Here is a 22041-nt window from a genome sequence, read left to right on the forward strand (position 1 = left end):
TTTTTTCTCCTTCAACTTATTTTCCTTTTAGCTTTTTTTAAAATGATTTTTATGAACTCTTTGAAAAGTGAGGAAAGTATCAATACTTTTTCTTCAGACAGTTTTATAATGCCCTGCCTCTCTTGCCATTTGAATTTTATGACTACAAGATTCAGATGACACAGTGATAAAGGGCTTGGTGGATTATCTGTTATGAATTATTGATTGCTAACTCTGCTTTACTAATATCTATAATCACGGAATATCAAAGACTTTTTTGTTGATCGCTGTTTGTTAAGAAATATTCTTTAAAAGGTAGCCTTGCTTAAATGGCAAATAGAAAATGCTTTTAATCCAGAGAAATGTCATGCACCCACCCCTCTTGAATTATTGAATCAGAGCAACACTCTCTTGGGCAGAGAAGATGGAAGTAAAAAGAGAATTTAAGAGTTTCTGCTTTTTTTCTGCCTCTGGCATTTTGCAGCTGCCTAATTTGTGGAATTCTGTCTTACTTATTGTTCTTTTTGGTCTGAACATTTCCCCTACTATAAGCCTTTTCTTTTGTCTTTACCATTTTTATGCTCCTTTATATATATGGTATTCTTTTGTATTCATCTGTGATCATTTCCCCTTTTTTTCTCATTGTTTTATATGTATACCTTTTAAATCTGAATTTTGTGGGTAAATTCTCTGCAGCTATGTTGATTGGTCTACTTAGATAATTCCTGTTTTTCCTCTTTTGTCTTTTTTAAACTAGGTCATTTGTAATTGTTTATACAGAATTTTCATTTTTAAAGTCTCTCCATAGTCTTTCCTTTTAGATTTTGAGTTATGAATTCATAGCCTGTTATTTAAATGAAGCTTTTGAAATCCATTTTACTGATCTGTATCATATCTGACTATGCCAGTATTTCCTTCCTTGTCTGACGTGAACTCTAAAATTATATGAACACTTTCTCCCTGTTTCCTGGCATTTCCACTCAAACTTGTTCCTCATTCTTTGTTAGAAATACATCCAGAGCTGTAGTTCCCTTCTTCATTTTATTAACCTACCGATAAAGAAAATTAATCAGACATATTAAGAATTTGTTAGAAAACTGCATATAATTGAAAATATTTTTTCAGTAGATATTTTGACAGTTGTGAAGTCCCTAGTTTTTACTGTATCTTTCCTGTTTTAATTTTATGCTCTATTGCAAGAATATATCCATTTCTCCTACCTTACTAAGAGGCATGTGTATTGTGTTCCAGTGGGTTTTTTATAAATATCTATCTTTTAGACTTGTGCTATCCAATATGGTAGCCACTAGCCACATGTAGCTATTTAGGTTTAAATTTAAATTGAAATAAATTTACTCATTCATTTTCATCTGTACTAGTCACATTTCAAGTGCTCAATAGCTACATGTGGCTAATGGCTAGTGTGTTGGATAGTACAAGATACAGAACATTTTCATCATGGTGGAAAGTTCTATTGGACAGTGCTGTTTTGTTTTTCATTCTAAAAAGTTCTAATTCCTGAAGATGATGTACACCTTCTATTGCCATCTCTGGTATTAATGAAAATAAATTTGAAATTTTTTGAGGTGGCTTGCATTTTATAAATTGATAGTTATAATCATATTACTCTTAAAAATCAGCTGTACTAAGGGATAATTTATATGCTATAAGATGTACCCATTTTAAGTGTGCAGTTCACTGAGTTTTGACATATATATACACTCATATAAACATCACCACAATCAAGATTTAGAACATTTCTATTACCATAAAAAATTTCTTCATGCCCTCTTGCAATCAGTCTCTAACCCTGGTTGTAGGCAATCTTTAAATCTGCTTTCTCACTGTAGACAAGTTAGTAGAATTTCATATAAATGCATTCATATAGCATGTACTCTTTTGTGTTTGTCTCTCTCTTAGGATGATATTTTTGAAATTCATTCCAGTTGTTGCTTATATCAATAATTTGTTTCTTATTGTAATCCATTGTATGGATATGATATACTTTATTTATTCATTTGCCTGTGTTGGACGTTTGGGTTGTTTTCACTTTGGGTCTATTATCAACAAAACTGCTGTGAGCACTCATGTACAGGACTTTTGTGGATATATATTTTCATTTCTGTTGGTTAAATATCTATGAGTAGAATTACTGGGTCATATAACATAGATCAATGGAAGAGAATAGAGGTTCCAGAGAAACTTACGTATACATTTTTTGATAAAGGTGCCAAGATAATTCCCTGGGGAAAGGATACTCTTATTAATAAATGATGCTGGAACAACTGGTTGTCAGTATGGAAAATGAAATGAACCTTGACTTACATATACTTCACATAATACACAAGAATTAATTTAAAATGGATTATAGTTAGAAACATAAAAGTAAAATGTAAAACTATAAAACTTCTAGATAAAAACACAGAAGAAAATCTCTGTGACCTTTGGTTTACTCAAAGATTTCTTAGTACATACAAAATTAACCATATAAGAAAAAATTGACAGATTGGACTTCATCAACATTAAAACCTTCTCTTCTTTGAAAGCCACCATTAATAAAAGGAAAAGACAACCATAGTCTGGAGGAAATATTTGCAATGCATATGTTGGACAAAGGACTTGAATCCACAGTATAAAGATGCTCTTACAAATTCATAAGAGGACAACCCCATAAAGAAAAGGGCACAAGATGTGAACAGAAACTTTGTAAAAGAAAGTATATAAATGGCATATGAAAATATATTAAAAATCAGTCATCAGGGGAAATGAAAATTAAAACACAATGGGAAACTGTTTCATATTTACTGGATGGCTAAAACTTAAAGGGCTAATGAGTTGTCAAGGATGTAGATTAACTGGAACTCTCGTCCATGTTGGTAAAAGCATAAATCAATACAACTTCTTTGGAGAAATGTTTGGCAGTTTCTTATATTATTTTTAATAGCCTTCTGAATTTTTTCCTTGGGTTATAGGTCACTTCCTCCACTGTTTATTTCTTTTCCCTCTAGTTTTATACCTCTTTAGAGAGTATATTTTCTTGAGTAATCAGGATGACTGTCTTTGAGCAGAATTAAAATAAAGCTGTTGTTTTTGCCTTTCTAATTAACTTAAGGTAATGTAGAAGGAAGCAGTACTGTGCAGGCAAAAGTTAAAAGTACATTTTCAACAAGATACTTACTTTTCTTGTATTGGATATATAACTGATTGTAATTCTGAGAATCTGAAGATGACTAGGAGAATATAGTTAAGGACTAGAATGTTTGGAGCTTGCCTATGTTAATGAGATTGAAGCAGAGATGGTTTATGTGTTAAAAAGAAAAACAACCCAATTCCATGTGGCAGCAGCAGCAATTGTAGGTATATTAGGGTTCTAAGAGCAAATGTTGGTTTACCATAAATACAGCAGAGAAAATAAATATGGCTACCAAATAGTGACTTAGCTGTATAAAAATATAGGGAATAAATATTTTACTTTTTTCTTTTCAAATGCTAATTTTTAACCTGTTTTTGGATTAGTATGAACCATTCAATGTTCCTAGTCTGTTTTCTGAATGGGATACCTTAAAAGAGAGTTTGCTACTGGATTTCTCTCAAGCTGCTAGGAACATTTGTTATTATGATTTTGGTTGTCAGTTTTGTTACCACTGTTTCTACAATAGTGCTTGTCACATAGCACGTGCTCAGTAAATTATTAGATCGATTTTTATCAATTCCTCAAGCACTTGAAAATGACACAGTGCTCTAATGATATAAACTTAAATATCAATATGTACTGGTGTCAAGCAGAGATACTACCAGTTCATCTTTAACAAACAGAAGGCCTCTCCAGAGTTACAGTAAGACTAGAATTTAATCCAATGGAATATCTTTAGTTTGTCTACGCTTTTCATTGAAAAGGAGGACTGGTTAGCTATTGAAACATGGAGAAAGCACAGCCAAGGGAAAGGAAGCCTTAGCCAGTGAACTTCAGATATTTTTGGCAAGATCATTCCTGTTGTGGAGATGGAAACATCAGAATGTCTTAGTCTGTTAAAAATTGCTTCATTTAACTAACTTCTCTTGGTTGATTCCACATTTACTCAGCAGCATTCTGATTTCACTTCTCAGAGGTCTGCTTATGGTGAGATACTGAACTGGTCATAAAAATAAGAATAATTTAGGTCTTGTGGCAGTTGGATTTTTCAAGTAAATTAATGTATTTCCGTTATGGTCATTATGATATTTATGCCTCAGTCATATGATACGAGGTCTTTTAAGAGTCAGTATAAAGCTCATCTTGCAACCCAGATTGTTTCCCTTCTATTGGAACAAGTTCAGTAGCATGGTACTAATGTAGACAGCAGCTAGATGAGTTTTGCATTTGATTTATGTAATCTTACTTCTTCAGAGTTGAATATTGCATAGTATATTAATTTGCCTGTAGAGTGCTCCAACTTGTATAGCAAGTATATGTAAACGTATTTATCTATACTATATTTCATAAAGAAATTTTATGAAGAAGGTCAATTCTGAAGTTGCTTTATAATCACTGACTTAATTGGAGTTTTTAGTTCATTTATATTTAATATAATTATTGTTATGCTTTGTTTAAGTCTACCATCTTTCTATTTGTGTTAGTTCGATATTCATTTGTTCACTATCATTGACTCTCATTCTCATTCCTCTTTTCTTATCCTCTTTGGGGTTAATCGAATATTTTTAGGTGTTTCATTTTAATTCTTCTTTTGACTTTTTAGCTGTACCTCTTATATACGTATATATTTTAGAGATTGGTCTAGGTCTAGGGGTTAGAAAATGCATTTTTAGCTTACTGCAATCTTAAGAGTTAGTATCGTGAGCATTAAAATATAAGAACCACATATCAATAAAATTCTGTCTCCCTACATTTCTTTTATATGATTTTTGTCATGTATTTTAATATATACATATGTAATAAACCCCAGAATACAATACAGTAAGCCCTAAAATAACATTACTTTATTTTCAACAGTCAGTTGTCTTTCAGAGAAATCAAGAGAAGAAAAAGAAGTCTTTGTATTTACTCCTATGTTTACCACTTTTGATGCTCTTTGTTTCTTTCTGTAGACCCACGTTTTCATCTGGAATTAGTTCCCTTCAGCCTGAGGGCAAATCTGCTGACAGTGAATTCTCTCAGCGTTTTTTGATCATTTTTGAAGGGCATTTCACTGGATATAGAATTCTGGATTGACTTTTTTTTTTTCTTTCAGCACTTTAAAGATGTTGTTTCATTAGATCTTATGAGAAGTCAGCCATTATTCATATTGGTAGTTTCCTATACATAATGTGTCTTTTTCTGGTTTTTTTTTTTTTTCTCCTTCGTCTTTGGTTTTCAGTGGTTTTGACTATGATATGCATAGTGTGGTTCTTTTTATATTCTTCATATTCTTGTTGGGGGTTTATTGAGCTTCTGCTATCTATAAGTTGATGTTTTCCTGTATGATTGGGAAATCTCCAGCAGTGATTTCTCTTTTGTTTGTTTGTTTTATGTAATTCTTTTTTGTTTGCTTTTAATTTTGTTTTTATAGCAGTAACATTGGATTTTAACATTATCTAGCTTTCAGATGTACATCATAATATATTTCGAATTCTGTGTCAATTACATTGTCTTCACCACCCAGAGACTTAGTATAATCCATCCCCACACATGTGTGCCTAATCACCCCTTTTGCCCTCCTCCCTTCCCCATTCCCCTCTGGTAACCATCAGTCCAATCTCTGTTGCTGTATATTTGTTTTCGTTGTTTTTATCTTCTACTTATGAGTGAGATCACATGGTATTTGACTTTCCCCCTCTGACTTATTTCACTTAACATAATACCCTCAAGGTCTATTCGTCTTGTCACAAATCCAGCAGTGATTTCTTTTAAAAATTTTTTTCTGCTCCATTCTCTTTCACCTGTCCTTCAGTGTTTACACTAACATATGATAAACTGCTTTGTATTGTTCCACAAGTCACTGGTGAGCTGTTCAATTTTTCAATTTCTTTCTTATGTTCTTCAGATTAATTACTAATTTGTTGTCAAGTTCATTATCATAATGTTCCAGTTTATATGTATGCATAACAAACCACCCCTAAATATAAATATGGCATAGAACATGTTTTTTTTATACTCACAGATTCTGTGAGTCAGGAATTCAGGTAAGGTGCGGTGGAGATAACCTGTCTCCGCTCCAAAATGTCTAGGGCTTTAGTTGGGAAGACTCAGAGACTGCAGATGAGTTGGCAAGTTGGGGGATGAAGGTGTTTTCACTCACATATCCAGGAAATGATGGCTGTTTGGAACTTGAGTTAGGCTATTGGCCAGAACCCCTATACTTGGCCTTTCCAAGTGATGTCTCCACAGAGGCTAGTTTGAGATTCCTCATAGCATGGAAACTTGGTGCCAAGAGTGAAGATCCTGAATCCAAGGTGGAAGTACATGGCATTTTTATGATTGAGCCTTAGAAATCACTTAATGTAGCTTCTGCCATACTCTGTTGGTTGAGGCAATCGCAGAAGTGTGCCCAAGTTCAAGGAGGAGGGACCATAGACTCTACCACTTGATGGGTGAAGTGTTAACGGTTACCTTGTATGAAGAGCATGTAGGATGGGAGATGCAGTCATTCTTGGAAAATATTATCTGCCACATCTTTCTTCTGCAGTCTCCGATCTTCTGTTAAGACCATGCTGTAGATTTTTCTTTTCAGATATTGTACTTTTGAGGCCTAGAATTTCTGTCTTTTATAGTTTCTGTGTCTTTGCTGAGACTTCATCTTTTTGGTTACTGTAATCATTTTCCTTTACATTCTTGTATGTATTTATAATAGCTGCTTTAAAGTCGATGTCTCCTAATTCTAACATCTGTTTCATCTTGGAGTTGGTTTCTGTTGACTGCTTTTCTTTTCTTGGTCATGGGTCATGTTTTTCTGCTGTGCATGTCTAGTAAATTTTAATTGTTATGTTGAATGTTGTGGAAGATAAATTTTAGGGAGCCTGTGTTGTTATTTAAGTGTGTTGGGTTTCGTTTTGGCAGGCATTTAAATTAACAGTTAATCTTCTGGTATTGTCAGGCTGGGTTTTTCTTTGTGAAGGCAGGACTATTTCAGTTTTGTCTTTTGTCTTAGGGCATGGTCCTTACTCCTAAGATGTGGCCTTTCTGGGGTCTCAGCTGAATACCTGGGGTGCTCAATGAGGTCTCTCCACTGTGGCTGGGTTAAAACTCCTTCCACTACTTTGCTGCTTCTGGTGTCAACTCCATTGTGCTTTCAAATCCTATACATATGCAGCCCAGCTCTTGGCCAAGGACCTGAAGTGAATTTCCATATAGAGTTGGGAGGCCCTCTTTCTATTCATCCCCTTTCCTCGGCTGCTCTTCCGCAAATTCCAGCTATCTTAGAACCCCAGAACTCCAGTTTCTGCCTGTATACCTCAGTGAAGCCTTTGTTCCATTTCCTTCTTCTATGTCAGAAAAGAGCCTGTAAGCTGAAAGCAAGATAATCATGGGGGTTACCTCGTGTTTTTCTCTTTTCTTAAGGATCATAAGCCTGTGCAGCCTTTTGTTCAGTGCCTAAAATGGTTGCCTCATTCATTTTGCCCAATTTTATAGTTGTTTATAACAAGAGGAAAATTCCTGTACCAGATACTGTATAATGGTCAAAAGTGTGTAAATTCTACTGTCAGAAAATTTTTAAGAGATGGCCCCTGTTTATGGAATACCAATATAAAGAAAGATTTTTAGAATAAAATTACTTTAAAGACTATTAGAAATAGTACTTTAATCTGTTTACAATAACTTTACTATGATATAACAGTCTATAATATTCAAATTTTACTTTTTATTGAGTTTTACTCATAAATTTGTATTGATTTTCTCTGGAAATGACAAAGAGGGAAAATTTTAAATTATTCTGTCTCCCTCACTACTAGCAGACATTGCTAGTTGTGATAGTCTTTCCCAGGCGCCAACCTGGTTAGCCTTAATAGCCTTAATGTCTTAATAGCCTTAATATTGCACCCCAACAAATCATCGTCAGTTTGACACCTATTTGCCATTTCTAGTGCATTTCCATTGTACTAATTAAATCAGTATTATTTTGTGAGATATTTAGCTTTTTGAAAAGTTACCTCAATAGATAATTTCCTTTTCTGCAACTGAAGTGATAAAAAAAAATTCATGTTATAAGGAATCAAATGAGGCTATTTAGTAAGTCCTTAGTACTTCTTGAGTGGAACATAGAAGAATAAAAGATTGGGAAGCAGAAATTCTAAGCAGTTATGCCTATAATAAATAATACTTGAAATTTAAAAGAATAAAAAGTTGGTTTTGAATATACATTATAGACACCTAGCTAAAGTAACATAAAAGTGTCTTGATGAAATTAAAGAACAGGCTTTCCGTGATTGGAGCCTCTAGGAGGGATTTAAAGAGATAACACATTACCGGCATTTAACAAATTGTTTCTGTTTTGTTGGGTAATCATCATTCTCACTGAGGTCAGATTTGTGATTTTGTGATAGTGCGTGCCAATGATTTTTTTTAAATGTCCTCAGGACAGGCTCAGTATGAATGAAGATATGATTAAGAAAAATCTCATGAGTCTTTATAAACAGAAGTTGTATGATTCTCATTAAATCTATTTCTTAAAGAACACTGTTGTTACATAAAAAAACTCTGGTTCTTATTTTTTTCCAATTTGAAAATAGATGAAAATATGAATTTTATGTAAACTCTAAAAGTATTCAAAAGAAGTTGGACTTCCGTTTTAAGCTCATCAAGCCTACTTTTTGGCAATAAAATAGGGTGATGTAACTTCAATTCTGTACATTCTTGGAAGATACAGTAGGACAGAAAACTTTTTTTCTTTTGAAAGTAGTATATGCTTAAGTTTTAACAACACAATTGCAGAAGTGTTGAAAGTGAATAGTAAAAACCTCCATCTCTCCCTGAAAACTCATGATAACTGCTGTGACCACTTTGGTATGTATCCTGTCAATCCTTTAGACTCTAGTTGAATGTGTATGCAGGATTGCCACATGTGAATAGTGTGCCCTGGAGTTGAGCAATGGGATGTGTATATCACTATTAACATAGTGTTGGTCTGTGTATTTGAAGTCAAAACTGAAAATTACCAGACTCAGAATGAACTAAAAATGAACTGTTAATCCTTCAAAATACTCTTTTTGCTCACATATACATTATAGGCTTTCTGTGAGAAAATTGTATTTTGCAGATCATTTCTTGCTTATTCTTTTTCTGTCAAAAGAAACCCATGGAAGAAGATATGGCAGGTAGCAGTGAGTTGTTTTGTAAATTTTATAATCACTGTCCTTCAAATCATTTTGCTTGTTTTGGTTATTCCAACCCTTGCATTTATCTAAATTTCCAACCAAATTAAGGTACAAACTAAGAAAAGTCTTAAAGTATAAATAGAGAATATCTTTATGAACTCTAGGGGTATGGAAAGATTTCTCAAGAGAGGATACAAAGTTCTAAACAAAAGAAAAATTTGATATATTGGACTTTATAAAAATTTAAAATTGTTGATTGTCAAAAGGGAATGAAAAGGCAAATCTAGACAAGGAGCAAATATTTATAATACATATATCTGACAAAGGAGTTGTATTCAGAATATATAAAAGACTCCTATAAATCAATAATAAAAAACAGATACTCCAATTGGAAAAAAATGAGCCAATGACTTGAACAGACATTTCACAAAAGAGGGTATAAAAATGTCTATTAAGCAAATGAAAATATGCCTATCATCATTAGGCATCAGGAAAATGAAAATTAAAACCACAATAAGATACCATTTCATATCCATTGGAAGAGCTAAAATTTTGCCAAATGTTGATGAGGCTGTGGAGCAACTGGAACTCTTAAAATGTTAGTAGGACTGTGAAATGGTACAACCACTTTGGAAAACTGTTCAGTAGTTTCTTATAAAGTTAAATGTACACCTTCCTTATGTACCCTAGCTATTCTACTACTTCTTCTACTCCTAGCTATTATTTACTCAAGGGAAATGAAAGCATATGTCTCCAAACCGACTTGCACAAGGATGTTTGGGCACTTTATTCATAATATCCCCAAACTGTAAACATCACAAATATCCATCAAAAGAGAATGGATAAACAGATGGTCTTGTATTTGTGCAATGGAATAATACTCAGAATAAAAGGAATGAACTAGTGATACATGTAACAACATGCATAAATCTGAAAAAACATTAGATTAAGCAAAAGAAATCAGTTACAAAAGAATTCATATTATATAATTATATTTTTGTGAAATTCAAGAACAAGGCCAGACTAATCTATGGTAATAGTACTAGCTAGTAGGGAGCTTGGTGGGGTTTGACTACAAATGGGCATGAGGGAATTTTTTGGGTTGGTCTTAGCATTCTATATATCTTGATTGAGATAGTTATAAAACCCATAGAATTGTACACCTAAGATCTGCATATTTCACTGTATGTAAATTTTATCTCAGTTTCAAGAAAAATCCAAATGTAGAAATTGAGAAAGGTACAGGAATGTAGAAGATGAAGAAGGATGAAAGGGGCTGGAGCAAAAAGATGTGTAACGCACCACTTTTCCCTGTAGTATTTTCGTAGTTCAGTGGATGTCTCCTTAGCAGAATCAGTGCTTCTCTTGGTTGAAGTAATGGGTTAAAACAAAGAATCATAAAACATGACACATACCTTAAATGTGTACTTTAAAAAAAGGAATTTGTACACATGAAATATTAGACTCAAATAACTCTATAGGGTTTATCAGCAACCACCCCCACAGCAAAAAAAATTACTTTTCTTTGTTTCCCTTTGCCCCTTGGCAAGAGTTCTTACCTTCTTTTAGGCCATGAACCTTTTTGGCAGTCTGATGAAGCTTATGAATACCCTTCTTAGGTGATTTTAAATCCATAAAATAAAATTCATAGGATTATAAATATACCCATTAGTTTTGATTATAATAGTTATGAAAATATTAAAAAAATGTGATATAATAATATAGTTATTAATATTAACAATCTATTGGCAGGTCTAATGACTATGGTAATTTTAAAGTGCGATTGTAAATGTTTCCATATCTGGAGCAACTGTAGTGTCACATGAAAATATGTCATTTCTATCTCTATTATGTATGTCATATTAATATTGGATTTTTGTGTGATTATGACTAGATAAATGCCATTAATAGTTAAGCAATGTAGTATATTATGACTGGTTTTTCCTGCACATTTTGTTTTCCTTGGAGTTACAATTGTCTCTCTTTTTTTTCTCTTTTGCTGAGGAAGATTGTCCATGTGCTAATATCTGTTGCCCATCTTCCTCTTTTTGCTTGAGGAAGATTCTCCCTGAGCTAATATCTGTGCCAATCTTCCTCTGTTTTATGTGGGATGCTGCTACAGCATGGCCTGATGAGTGGTGCTAGGTCTGCACCCAGGATCTGAATGTGCAAACCCCGGGTGGGCTGCCAAAGTGTAGCAAACTTAACCACTATACCACCAGTCTGGTCCCTTCTCTCTCTCTCCTTTTTTTTTTTTTTTTTTGACTTATTTAATTTCTGTGTTCTTAGCTTTAATTAATCATAAACTTGCCCCCAGTTGTATAAATCTTTTGACATGTTTGAGCACATTTGGTATATGAATTTTATCTTCTCCAGGAGACTTCTCGTCTGCCCTAATCTGGATTAGTTGTTCTCTAGGCTTGCTGTATGACTGTCTACTTGAGATGTTCCTTCGCTATCATTCTGGGGATTCTCTTTTCCTTTCTCTTGAGTTGGATTCTTTAGTTCCAAAATCTTGTCATTTTCTTTTATGGTTTCCCATGCTTGTTTTGGTAGACCACATCTTCTAGTAACTTCCTGAGAGAGACTATATGGGAACCAAAATTATTTGAGACTTTAAAAATGCCTTTATTATATAGTCACACTTGATTTATAGTCTCTCTTGGTTTGGAATTCTAGGCTGGGAATAATTTTCCCTCGAAGTCAGAAGGTTTTGCCCAATTGATTTCCACCTGCTAGTGTTGCCATTAAAAAGGGTGATATCATTCTGATTCCAAATTCTTTTTGTGAAACCTATTTCTTCTCTGGCAGCTTCTAGGGTCTTATGTTTGTCTCTTTACTATTCAGAAATTTCACTAAGATATGTATGCCTTTATTTGGGTCTATTTTCATCATTTTGATGGCTACTCATTGTGCTCTTTCAGTTTAGAAACTCACATCCTTCAGTTTTGGATATTTTTCTTGAGTTATGTCTTGGATTTCTTCTCCTGTGTTTTCTATTCTTTCTCTGGAACTCCTCTTCAAATGTTGAACCTCTTAGACTCTAATTTTTTCAAGTCTTCTCTTGTGTATTTCATTTGTCTTTTTATTCTGTTTCCTTAGCCTTATAGCTTTTCTAACCCTTCTATTACCTACCTCATAGGGTTAAGCACATTTATATACATAAAGTACTTAAAATAGTGCCTGGCATGTAGTAAGTGCTTGTGTTAGCTCTAATTGTTGTTGTTTAGCTTCTTAACTGTTTTGAGGGAATGATATTTGGTCTTGATTCTTTGATTTATTAGTTGTATGACCTTGGGCAATTCCTGTAATTTCTTTGATAATTCCCCCCTCTGTAAAATGTGATTAAGCTCTATCTCTCAGATGTGTGTGAGGTTCAAATGACAATATATATGTGAAAATGTTAATAAACTTTGTACAGAGTTAATAGTTACTACTTGCATCTTTTAAATATCAAAAGTTTTTAGTTTGAAAGAAAATGATGGCTGAATTTTCAGGGTTATTTTTAAGATTACTTGATTGCACATGATTGTTTCTCACAAATCTGTGTGAGCTAGGTGAATTTGAGCTAAATGCTAATGCTACCATTTAAAGAAGTTAATTCTTAATACTCAATCTAATTATGTTAGGCTGAAGTGAGATGATTTTGAAAATATTCATTTTATGGAAAGCTCTGGCTTTACTTCAGATTGTATAAATCTGTGTAATGTAATAGTTGTTTAAGAATGACCTGATTACTGGTTTAAACCCATGGAGGGAATATTTGTTGGAGTTGATTTATTTTCTTAAATGGTATTTGAGGTTAGGAAAAAGAGAATCTGTCTTTTAGTTTTTCTCGATCATATTAATGTAATTCCAAATGTTAGCTCATTTTTGTTAATGGTGGCTTTTTGTTTGTTTGTTTTGTTTTAAGGTTTTTGGATTCAAAGCATAAAAACCATTACAAGATATACAATCTGTAAGTATGTTTTCTTATTTGTATGCTTGCAAATATCTTCTAAAATAACTATTAAGTGAAAGTTATTTCCTTGTTAGAATGAGGTAGAGTTAAAGATATATTTTAACGGAATTGTATTCCTAAAACAATTAGTTCAAGAAGTCTGATTGAGAGCATTGTTAGGTCATTTAGAAAGTGTAGTGATGAGGGAAAACAATGTTGGCACAGATTCACGTTGCTTGATCTGCTTAAATGACTTGGCATCTAGCCCATCTTTGAGCCCATAACCATGTGGTGACTTGAAGTGTAATTTACAGCAGAGCTTCTGTTAAAGCATTAATGACATCTTCTATGGAACTATGTTCCAGAGTGAATATAATTTTGTTTATTCTGTGTCTTTAGATCAGTTGATTGAAACAGCTGTTAGAGTATTCGCTAACTGTATGTAACGTAAATAAGTTACCTAAATTGTTGAGTTGGGTGGTTTCTTTTGTCTGGGGCATGGCTGTAAGGATTGCCCACTTGATACAGCTGGCTGACCTTATCTTTAACCTTTTGGTTTTTACTTTTGACTTTGTGAGTAGAGATGTGAAAAGGAAAAAAAGAACAAAAGAAAAATAGAAAATATTTCACGATTTTTGTCTTTGAAGAATTTTTTCCTTCCCAAAATATTGACCATTTTCTAATTTTTAAAAAATGTCATATAAAATTTGTTATTTTTCTACCTGGCCTTTATTTTTCCTGTGTGATATCCATAAATTATGCAATAGGAAAAATTTTCATTTAAAGTTGTGTGTACTAATTTACTGTTATAATTTCTGTAGCACTTCTCTATCAAATATAAGAATATAAGAAAAAGATTGTTTTTTTTACCTTGGTGGGCATTTAAAACTTCATCAAAAAGTGTGAAAGATCAAAGATTGTTTGTTGGCTGGTAGGAGGTTGCTTTTTTAATTTAGTGATCTTTCTGTTCTGATAAGACCTCAGAAATAGACGCCAATGTTGTTTCTCTTAGTGAGTTTTCACTAATTTCCTCAGATTTGCAAATGAACAAACATTTATTGAGTGCTTGCCACATATTAGACATTATAAAACATGTTGGCAGTACAGAGGTGAATAAGATGTAATTCCAGTCCTTGGGTAACTTATAGTGTAATGTGAAAGGTAGACAAAGTATTATAGAAAAGAGCTGTGTAGAGAATAGTGGAAATAGTAACTACCTCCCATAGGGAGGGTTTCATAAAGAAAGGCATGTTTGAGCTGACGTGAAAAGAATCAATAGAGGTTAACCTACAGGCCAAGGAGGAGGGGAAAAAGCATCACAGGCAGAAAGAATAGCGTAGAAGGTTGCTGCCATGATAGTGTTTAGAATATGGCAAATAAACCATTATGGTCAGATTTTGGTGTGGTTTGTGGGGGGGTGTGGTGGTAGCAAGTCACAAGATAAAAGACAGTAAAAGCTGTTATAGAAACAAATTTAGGTGGGCCCCAGCTTACACATGATCTATGCATCTATCCTCTTTTCCTGATTAACCTCTCTTACAACAACTCTTGTTGCTAATGCCATAGTGTGTCTCTAGAGGAACATAAAAACCACAAAGCTTTGTACTTTTTGAACAACTAGATTCAGAAGTTAGTAAAAACAACAACAGGATAAGAATTGTCAAAAGCTGGAATCCATTAAGTGAGTCACTTCAGGCTTAGACTCTCAAGTTTGGGCATCTAAAGAGTCCTGGAAGGAAGTTAGAAAGATACTAAAGACAAATTCTGTCTTTTTCAAAATTTTATTTGAGTTTAATATTGTATCCAAAGAAAGGAAAGGAAATACTTTTCATTCCTGTACTACAGTGGCTTCCTGCTTCCTGAATTTAGGATTTAGGCTCATACTATCAGTATTGTGGATTACTTACATTATTGTAATTAAAACTGGCTTTGGGAGTTAGCCTGGGAACTTGACTGCCTGTTTGTTTTTGTATTTCCAAACATTGGACTCTTGAGTTAATGAACTGTCTCATATTTAGTTGAGAGTAGTTTTGGTGCACAGATTTTAACTCCTCTTCCCCACTCCATTTGATGGAATCATAGACTTTCAGAACTGAAAAGTACCTGAAAGAGATCATTTAGTCCAACCTTCTCATTTTACAGATGGGGAATCTGAGGCCTAGAGAAGTTAAGTGAGTTGATCAAGGTCACACAGGTACCTATGGTAGCAGACCATGCACTATTTATGCCAATATTCCCTTTCTGGTTTTCTTTGTTTTAACCTCCCCAAATTTTACTTACTTCAGAAGTTTCTAGAACTACCAAGTTATAGCATGTTTTGATTTCTGATGTCACTTTTCAATCTTCTTCACCTTCTTTCTACCTATGCTTATATTTCTGGCTCTGGGTAAGTGAGTCTGACCAGCAGCAGATGTTTCTATTTTATTTCTTTGGTTACTAATTACATGTGATATATATCTTTGCAAACATATAAATTGAAACATCTTAAAATATTTGCACTAGACATACTGTATTTAATAATATATTAAACTTTTTATGGCATTTGTGACATATGTGGATGAAGAAGAGTTCTTAATGTGCACTTTCTAATAAGTGACTGTATCTGTTTGTGTCTCTGTATTATCCAGCATTCAGTAAGTTATTTTAAGAAAGGGCAAAATTTGTCTTATATCATTAACCAAATTCAGGTATACTGATACTTAGTAAATTAGTTTGTTTTGTGCAAATTTGTGTATTTCATTTTTGTATGTTCCTGTGTGTAATCTGTGCTCGGGTGGGGATAAGGGAAGGAGGGGGGATATAGGGAATAAAGGCATAATATGGTTCTTGCATTTGAGGAACTTAAATGTTCACTGGATACTAATTTTTAGAGTTTACTGTATTTCATTCTATATTCTATTTGACATACAACTCTCCATCATTTTGTGGTAAACCTTTAGCTATTGTTGATTTTGCTCTATTAAGTTTTCTTCTTTAAGATAGGGATAGCTTCACTGAAGAGAGTAAAGAAGAGACCTACATACCTAGCTGATTCTATGGCAAGTCTCATTTCTCTGGAAGCTTTTCCTATTAATCTTATCTCCTTTTTCACTTCCTGTCTACTGCTTCATTAAAAACTCTCTCTTCCAGTGTCTCTTCACTTCTCTTGTCTCATATAAGCCAATGTGAGGTAATGATTAAAAAGTAATGATATCTTTTGAGTTTTAGTTCTAAGGAAGTATAAGTGGTTAGATTACCTAACACTTGTCTTAGTTAAATCCCATGTGCAACTAGTTTTGGTTTGTTGAGAGACTTGTTTTATCACTAAAATACTGTAAAAAATTTACAAGAAACTTTGTGTGCGCGCACATGCAACCACAACGTTATCAGAGAAGGTTTTAATTAAGATGAGAGTCTTCATTCTTTCCCTATCAACCCCTCCCCAGATCACTTTCATCACTACTAGTGCCAGTATATGTTCTCACATACTCCCTATACATAACTGTAGAGATTTTTATAACTTTTTCATGTTTTTCATTATTACTGTTTGTTGGTTCTGTCTTCTGTGGCAAGTATTATTCTTGTAGCAAGGCTGACTGTGACTAAAATTTGTTATTGCTTTTGGTTTTAAAACTGTTTTCTATTTTTTATTGTAAGTGGAAGTATGGAGCAGTAGTGGAAAAAGTTTGACTTTTGTAACTAGAGGTACTAGGCTTGAGTCCTGGTTTTTCCATTTACGTATTGTGGTTTGGGGCAAGTTTTTTAATGCTCTTCTAAATCTTAGCTTTCTCATATACCAAAGGGAGATACAGTAACTATTATCATATGGTTGTGAGGATGAATCAAAAAAACATGGAAACTTCTTTGTAAGCTGTGCACATCTAGTAGATATTTAGCAGCTCATTATTTCCACTTTCCCTTTATTTCTTCCTCTTAGTAATATTTGAGAATTAGTTTATGAAGGTAGTCTTACGCATTGTTTGTCAAACCAAACATTTTGAGCTGAGAAACCGTGACAATTTTAGAGAACTAAAGCTGCATGAAACTCAAAATGTTTATTCTTTGCTGTGCTGTCATGAGACCAACCTCTTAGAATTGTTTCCTACCTTATAGCTACACTGTCACCTCCTAAGCCCCTATCTTTACATGATTCTTTATAAAATATTCCATTATGGGTTCATCACTATTGACCATGTCTCTTCTTTAATCTGTACCAAAGAAGGTGTAAGATGTGCTATTTTCTTGGTCACTCCCTTTCTTCCTACCTGTCATTTTTTTTTATATGAGTAAGTATGAAGCTATTTAGCAAGGATGCATATATGTGCATATGTTATTACTAAATAAGCTTTTCTTCTAGCGAAATTCAATATACTAAATTATAACGTACTAGAGCTTTGGAAAGGCTTTGTTTTGAGTGGTAACATGAAAGTTGATTTATTTCATGTTTCACCAGTTAGAAACTAGTGGATTGCAGTTTGTTCATAATTAGTTCAACCTTCTTGTGGATTTGGGTTTGAAACTGTTTAAGGTAGAGAAACTATACACGTAATTTCAGGATTTCTAGATGTAAAATACAGTTTAACAGTTGCTTATTTGAAACTCTTGGGGTCAGTTGTGTTTCAGCATTCAGAATTTTTCAGTGTTTAGAACAGTAACACAGAAGCATATACTTTGTATTACGTAACACCCCAGTGGGGTTTGGAACAGTACCTAAAATGAAATGTTTGACTCCTCTCTCTAAGGGCTGCGTACAATCTTGTAAACTGAGATCAGGTTCTGTTGCAATTGAGTTTGCCGTAAATTTAAGAGAAAATGTTAGATGTTTGAAACTTTAGGGATTTTGGAATTGTGGATTAAGGGACTGTGGATCTTTATTTGTTTCACAATGCTAAGTTTTTAGTCTAAATAATGTTTTAAAAATCTGGTTTGGTTAGTAGTTGGAGTTACCAGCTGACCAGCAGCACTTATGCTGCTGACCACAAACTAATGTATAGGATCCCTTTCTGAGCCTATTAATGTCTATAAACTTGGCCTGTTAATCATGAGTTAAGGCAGTGCATGATAAGAAACATGTCACTACTATTAAAAAGAGAAATTTTAGCATGCTCTAAGTAATAATGACTCAACATTTTACTATTCTGTATTCATTTTGCTTATTACTCTTTCATTACTCTCAGACTTCAATTAAAGCTTGTAACCTGAGAGAGTCTTGAAAAAGATGACCTTTGGCTTATCTAAAGAGAGAAAGGTCTGGTTTAAAAAAATTTAGTAAGTGTTGTCTGAATAGATTGGCATCATTCAGTTTCTTTCTTTACTTTTCCTTTGCCCTTATAATGTTACTATTTTTAATATACATCTTTTTAAATAATAGTTTGAGAACTGTGTATGCTCAACTGTGGGGTAAAGATAATATTGAAACTAGTTGGTTGTTTACACATGTGAAATAAAAAATAAATTCCATTAGCATGCAACATTTCCATAAAGAAAATTTGAAAATTTAGATGCAGCTAAATTTGCATTGTTGTATATTAGTGGCATCACAAGTTTTGTAAGCAAATGTATAAGCTCTGATTACATACACTTGACATTTTAAGCCTCAGTTTCTTTATTTGTAAAGTGGGGATAATAACAGTATAATTCCATAGGATTCTTAGAAGTGAAAGAAATAGTTAATATAAAACACTTAACATAATGCCTGGTACATTATAAAGGTTCAGAAAACGTTTGTTACTATTATACTTTTTTCCTCAGGTGCAAAAGATAACTTTATTTCACATTTAAACTTTTCTTTTAGATGTGCTGAAAGACATTATGATACCGCCAAATTTAACTGCAGAGGTGGGTATAAATGTACAGTATTATGTTATATAACTGAAAACCAGTAGACTAAGTCTTACTGTCACAGCAGTAATGAATACTCTTGATTATTAAGTGAGATAAATATTTATCTTAAAAAGATAATCTTAGAAAATTTGAAAAATAAATTTAACTTTGCCGTTGTATTTTAGAAAACAAGTATCATATAAACCGACTGGTAGTATTAGGAAGACTAAATTGAAGAATAGACTAAGAATTAGGATATAATAGTAAGAGATTGCATGGAGAAAGCAGAACGACTTAACTCTGGCAAGGAGCATGACCTAAAAGGTGGAAAAGGGTATAACAGATGTGGATACAAGGAGCCTGACAGATGAGAGCAGGGAACTGCTTCAAATGAGTTCTTTTCCAAGTATAGTAAATTGTTTCTCAGAGCCCACAAAAACTTTTGTTTATGTTTGTGGAACCCCTTGAGCAGTAAGAGAAGTGGGGGGAGTTGAGAAGCTTGGCAGTTGCTGCTATGATAGTGAAAAAGAGAAAGTGGGTGCCACGAGTTATAATAAAGATTGATGTATTTGCGATTGATCCCTCCTGAAAATCCAGAATGGACTTTCACAGAGTTGGTTTGAGAATTCAGAAGCACTAATAGCTGAGAGCCAGTATAGATTCACTAAGAATCGTTCTCTTTTCGTGAATTTAAAACTCCTGCTTACTAGGCAAAGCATGTTTTAGTCAAGGTTTATCTAGCTTTAAGTAGATGTTTGACAGGTTTTCCTGGATGTTTTTGTTTGCCACTGGAGAACTGAAGATGGAATGATAGTACAGTCAGGCAGATGATACTAAGTGAAAGCTGTCCCTGTGACTTCGTGTGATGGAAGTCATTGTCTGCCTGAAGAGCTCTCCTGTCACACCAAAGGACTTAATTTACTGTATTGTATACCACATTATGAATGACTTAGTTGAAGATATAAGACATATTTTTCACATATTTAGATGACACAGAGGATAATTTGGTACAATTGGATGTCAGTTGTGATTTTTAAGGATCCTAATAGAGTGGAACCAAGGCACAGATCAATAAGATAAAATTTAGTAGTAATATATTTAAAGTCCTATTTCTAGACAAATTAAAAAAACTCAACTCTGACTATAGGTAACAGAGAAGTTTTGAGTTCTTAATAACTCATGTGAAAAGACCTGAAACTTCATTTGATAAACTTTACTGCAATTATATACTTTCATAAATGATTTTTCCAGTTTCTTTTGTAAATGCTGTTAAAGTCGTGTACACAGCGCTAGCATTTGCCAGACCATCTTTAAAATAACACAGTTAGCATTTTTATTATATGAAGTGTAAAATGCCATCCTTTCCGTTGATTTATTAGTAATCTGTACTTTCTTTGGAATATATGTTTTGTGGTGATGCAATATTCTAAGTGTTATTTCTCCTTTTGTTAGAATATGCATTGAAAGCCATAACAAGAGGCCCATGTGACATTTCATTTTGAGTTCACCTCCATGTCTTATGTGTTGTGACCTTTGCTACCTCTGCATAGCACAATGTACTCCTTCACAGAGTAGGGAAAATAATACTTGGCTTCCCTGTCTAATGGATGAGTTTTGAGAATTAATGGGACTCTTATTTTCTATTCAAAGATTAGAAAATTATCAGACAATAAATTATTTTTCTCTGGAGTTCAGTTTTTCTTTTAAATATCTGTTAAACTTATATGCAGCATTCCTAAAGTTAACCTACTTTTAATAAACAATTCAGGAGAGATTTTTTTCTTAATTTGAGATTATCTTTTTACCACAGTTGCACAGTATCCTTTTGAAGATCATAATCCACCACAGCTAGAACTTATCAAACCCTTTTGTGAAGATCTTGACCAATGGCTAAGTGAAGATGACAATCATGTTGCAGCAATTCACTGTAAAGCTGGAAAGGGACGAACTGGTGTAATGATTTGTGCATATTTGTTACATCGGGGCAAGTTTTTAAAGGCACAGGAGGCCCTAGATTTCTATGGAGAAGTAAGGACCAGAGATAAAAAGGTAAGTCATATTTGATGTTTTTTCTTTCCTCTTCCTAGATCTGAGAATTTATTGGAAAACAAATTTTTACAAAAGATAGTTGGTAACCCTTATTTCTTTCTTCTAAACATTTAAATCAGTTAACTACCTTAACTTTCATGTGAGCAAATGACTGATTCATTCCATTTTTCTGTTCATGCTAGCATTTTCATATCGTACTAGCAGATCTTACTCTTTAACTGTGTTTCATGTTTGGTCTCATAAAATTCTTACAAAGCGTTTAAAAAACAGCACTATGATCAAAAGTAAGCTTGATATTTCTGAAGCTTGCTTGAGAATAAAATGTCTTTGGATAATAACTTAGATGCCATTACCTAGTAAAGTGTGATCTTTACTTTTATAATACATAAAGATTACTCTTTGATATGAATATTCTTAAATGTAGTTATAATTAAGATTAGTCAGAGGTTCTTCCCTTATTCAGAAGACTAAAGACTATGTTGAAAATCAGTGACGAAATTAATTTATGTAGTACATGTGAAAGCAAAAAGTGAACTCTTGGGAGAACTTTTACAGTGATTTTCAAGGGATTCAATTCTTTGGATGGTAAGTGTGACAGAATGTGTTTATATTTCTAATAAAGAGATTTTGTGTATTTTTCTTTCTCCAAGAAGGAAGAAATCCAAACCACTCCAGGTAGATGAAAAAACTGATTTAGAGAGCTCTATTGAGGGAGACATCACAACTTTATGTGAAAAATTTATTCTAGTTTTAATAATTTTTGAAATCAGGAAGGTTCTCTTCCAGGTTAAGCTAATTTCTTTCATTTTTTTGAGGAAGATTGGCCCTGAACTGACATCTGTGCCCATCTTCCTCTATTTTATATGTGGGACACCTGCCACAGCATGATAAGTCATGTGTAGATCCCAGCCCAGGATCCATACTGGTGAATCCCAGGCCACAAACTTAACCACTGTGCCCCTGGGCCAGCCCTTAAGCTAATT

At 33.5% G+C, this 22041-nt stretch overlaps 1 protein-coding gene across 1 annotated transcript in view; it reads left to right on the forward strand.

The window, feature by feature from the left end:
• Nucleotides 1-22041, forward strand: part of PTEN (phosphatase and tensin homolog) — a gene marked incomplete at its 5' end in the record, with an annotated part of 91006 nt that overhangs the window by 37335 nt on the left and 31630 nt on the right. Inside the window, 3 exons of the mRNA XM_046652820.1 lie at nucleotides 13181-13225; nucleotides 18981-19024; nucleotides 20820-21058. Coding sequence (XP_046508776.1) covers nucleotides 13181-13225; nucleotides 18981-19024; nucleotides 20820-21058 — 328 coding nt within the window. The remainder of the gene's footprint in view (nucleotides 1-13180; nucleotides 13226-18980; nucleotides 19025-20819; nucleotides 21059-22041) is intronic.

This window comes from Equus quagga, chromosome 2 (assembly GCF_021613505.1).
Source record: "Equus quagga isolate Etosha38 chromosome 2, UCLA_HA_Equagga_1.0, whole genome shotgun sequence".
Lineage (NCBI taxonomy): Eukaryota > Metazoa > Chordata > Mammalia > Perissodactyla > Equidae > Equus > Equus quagga.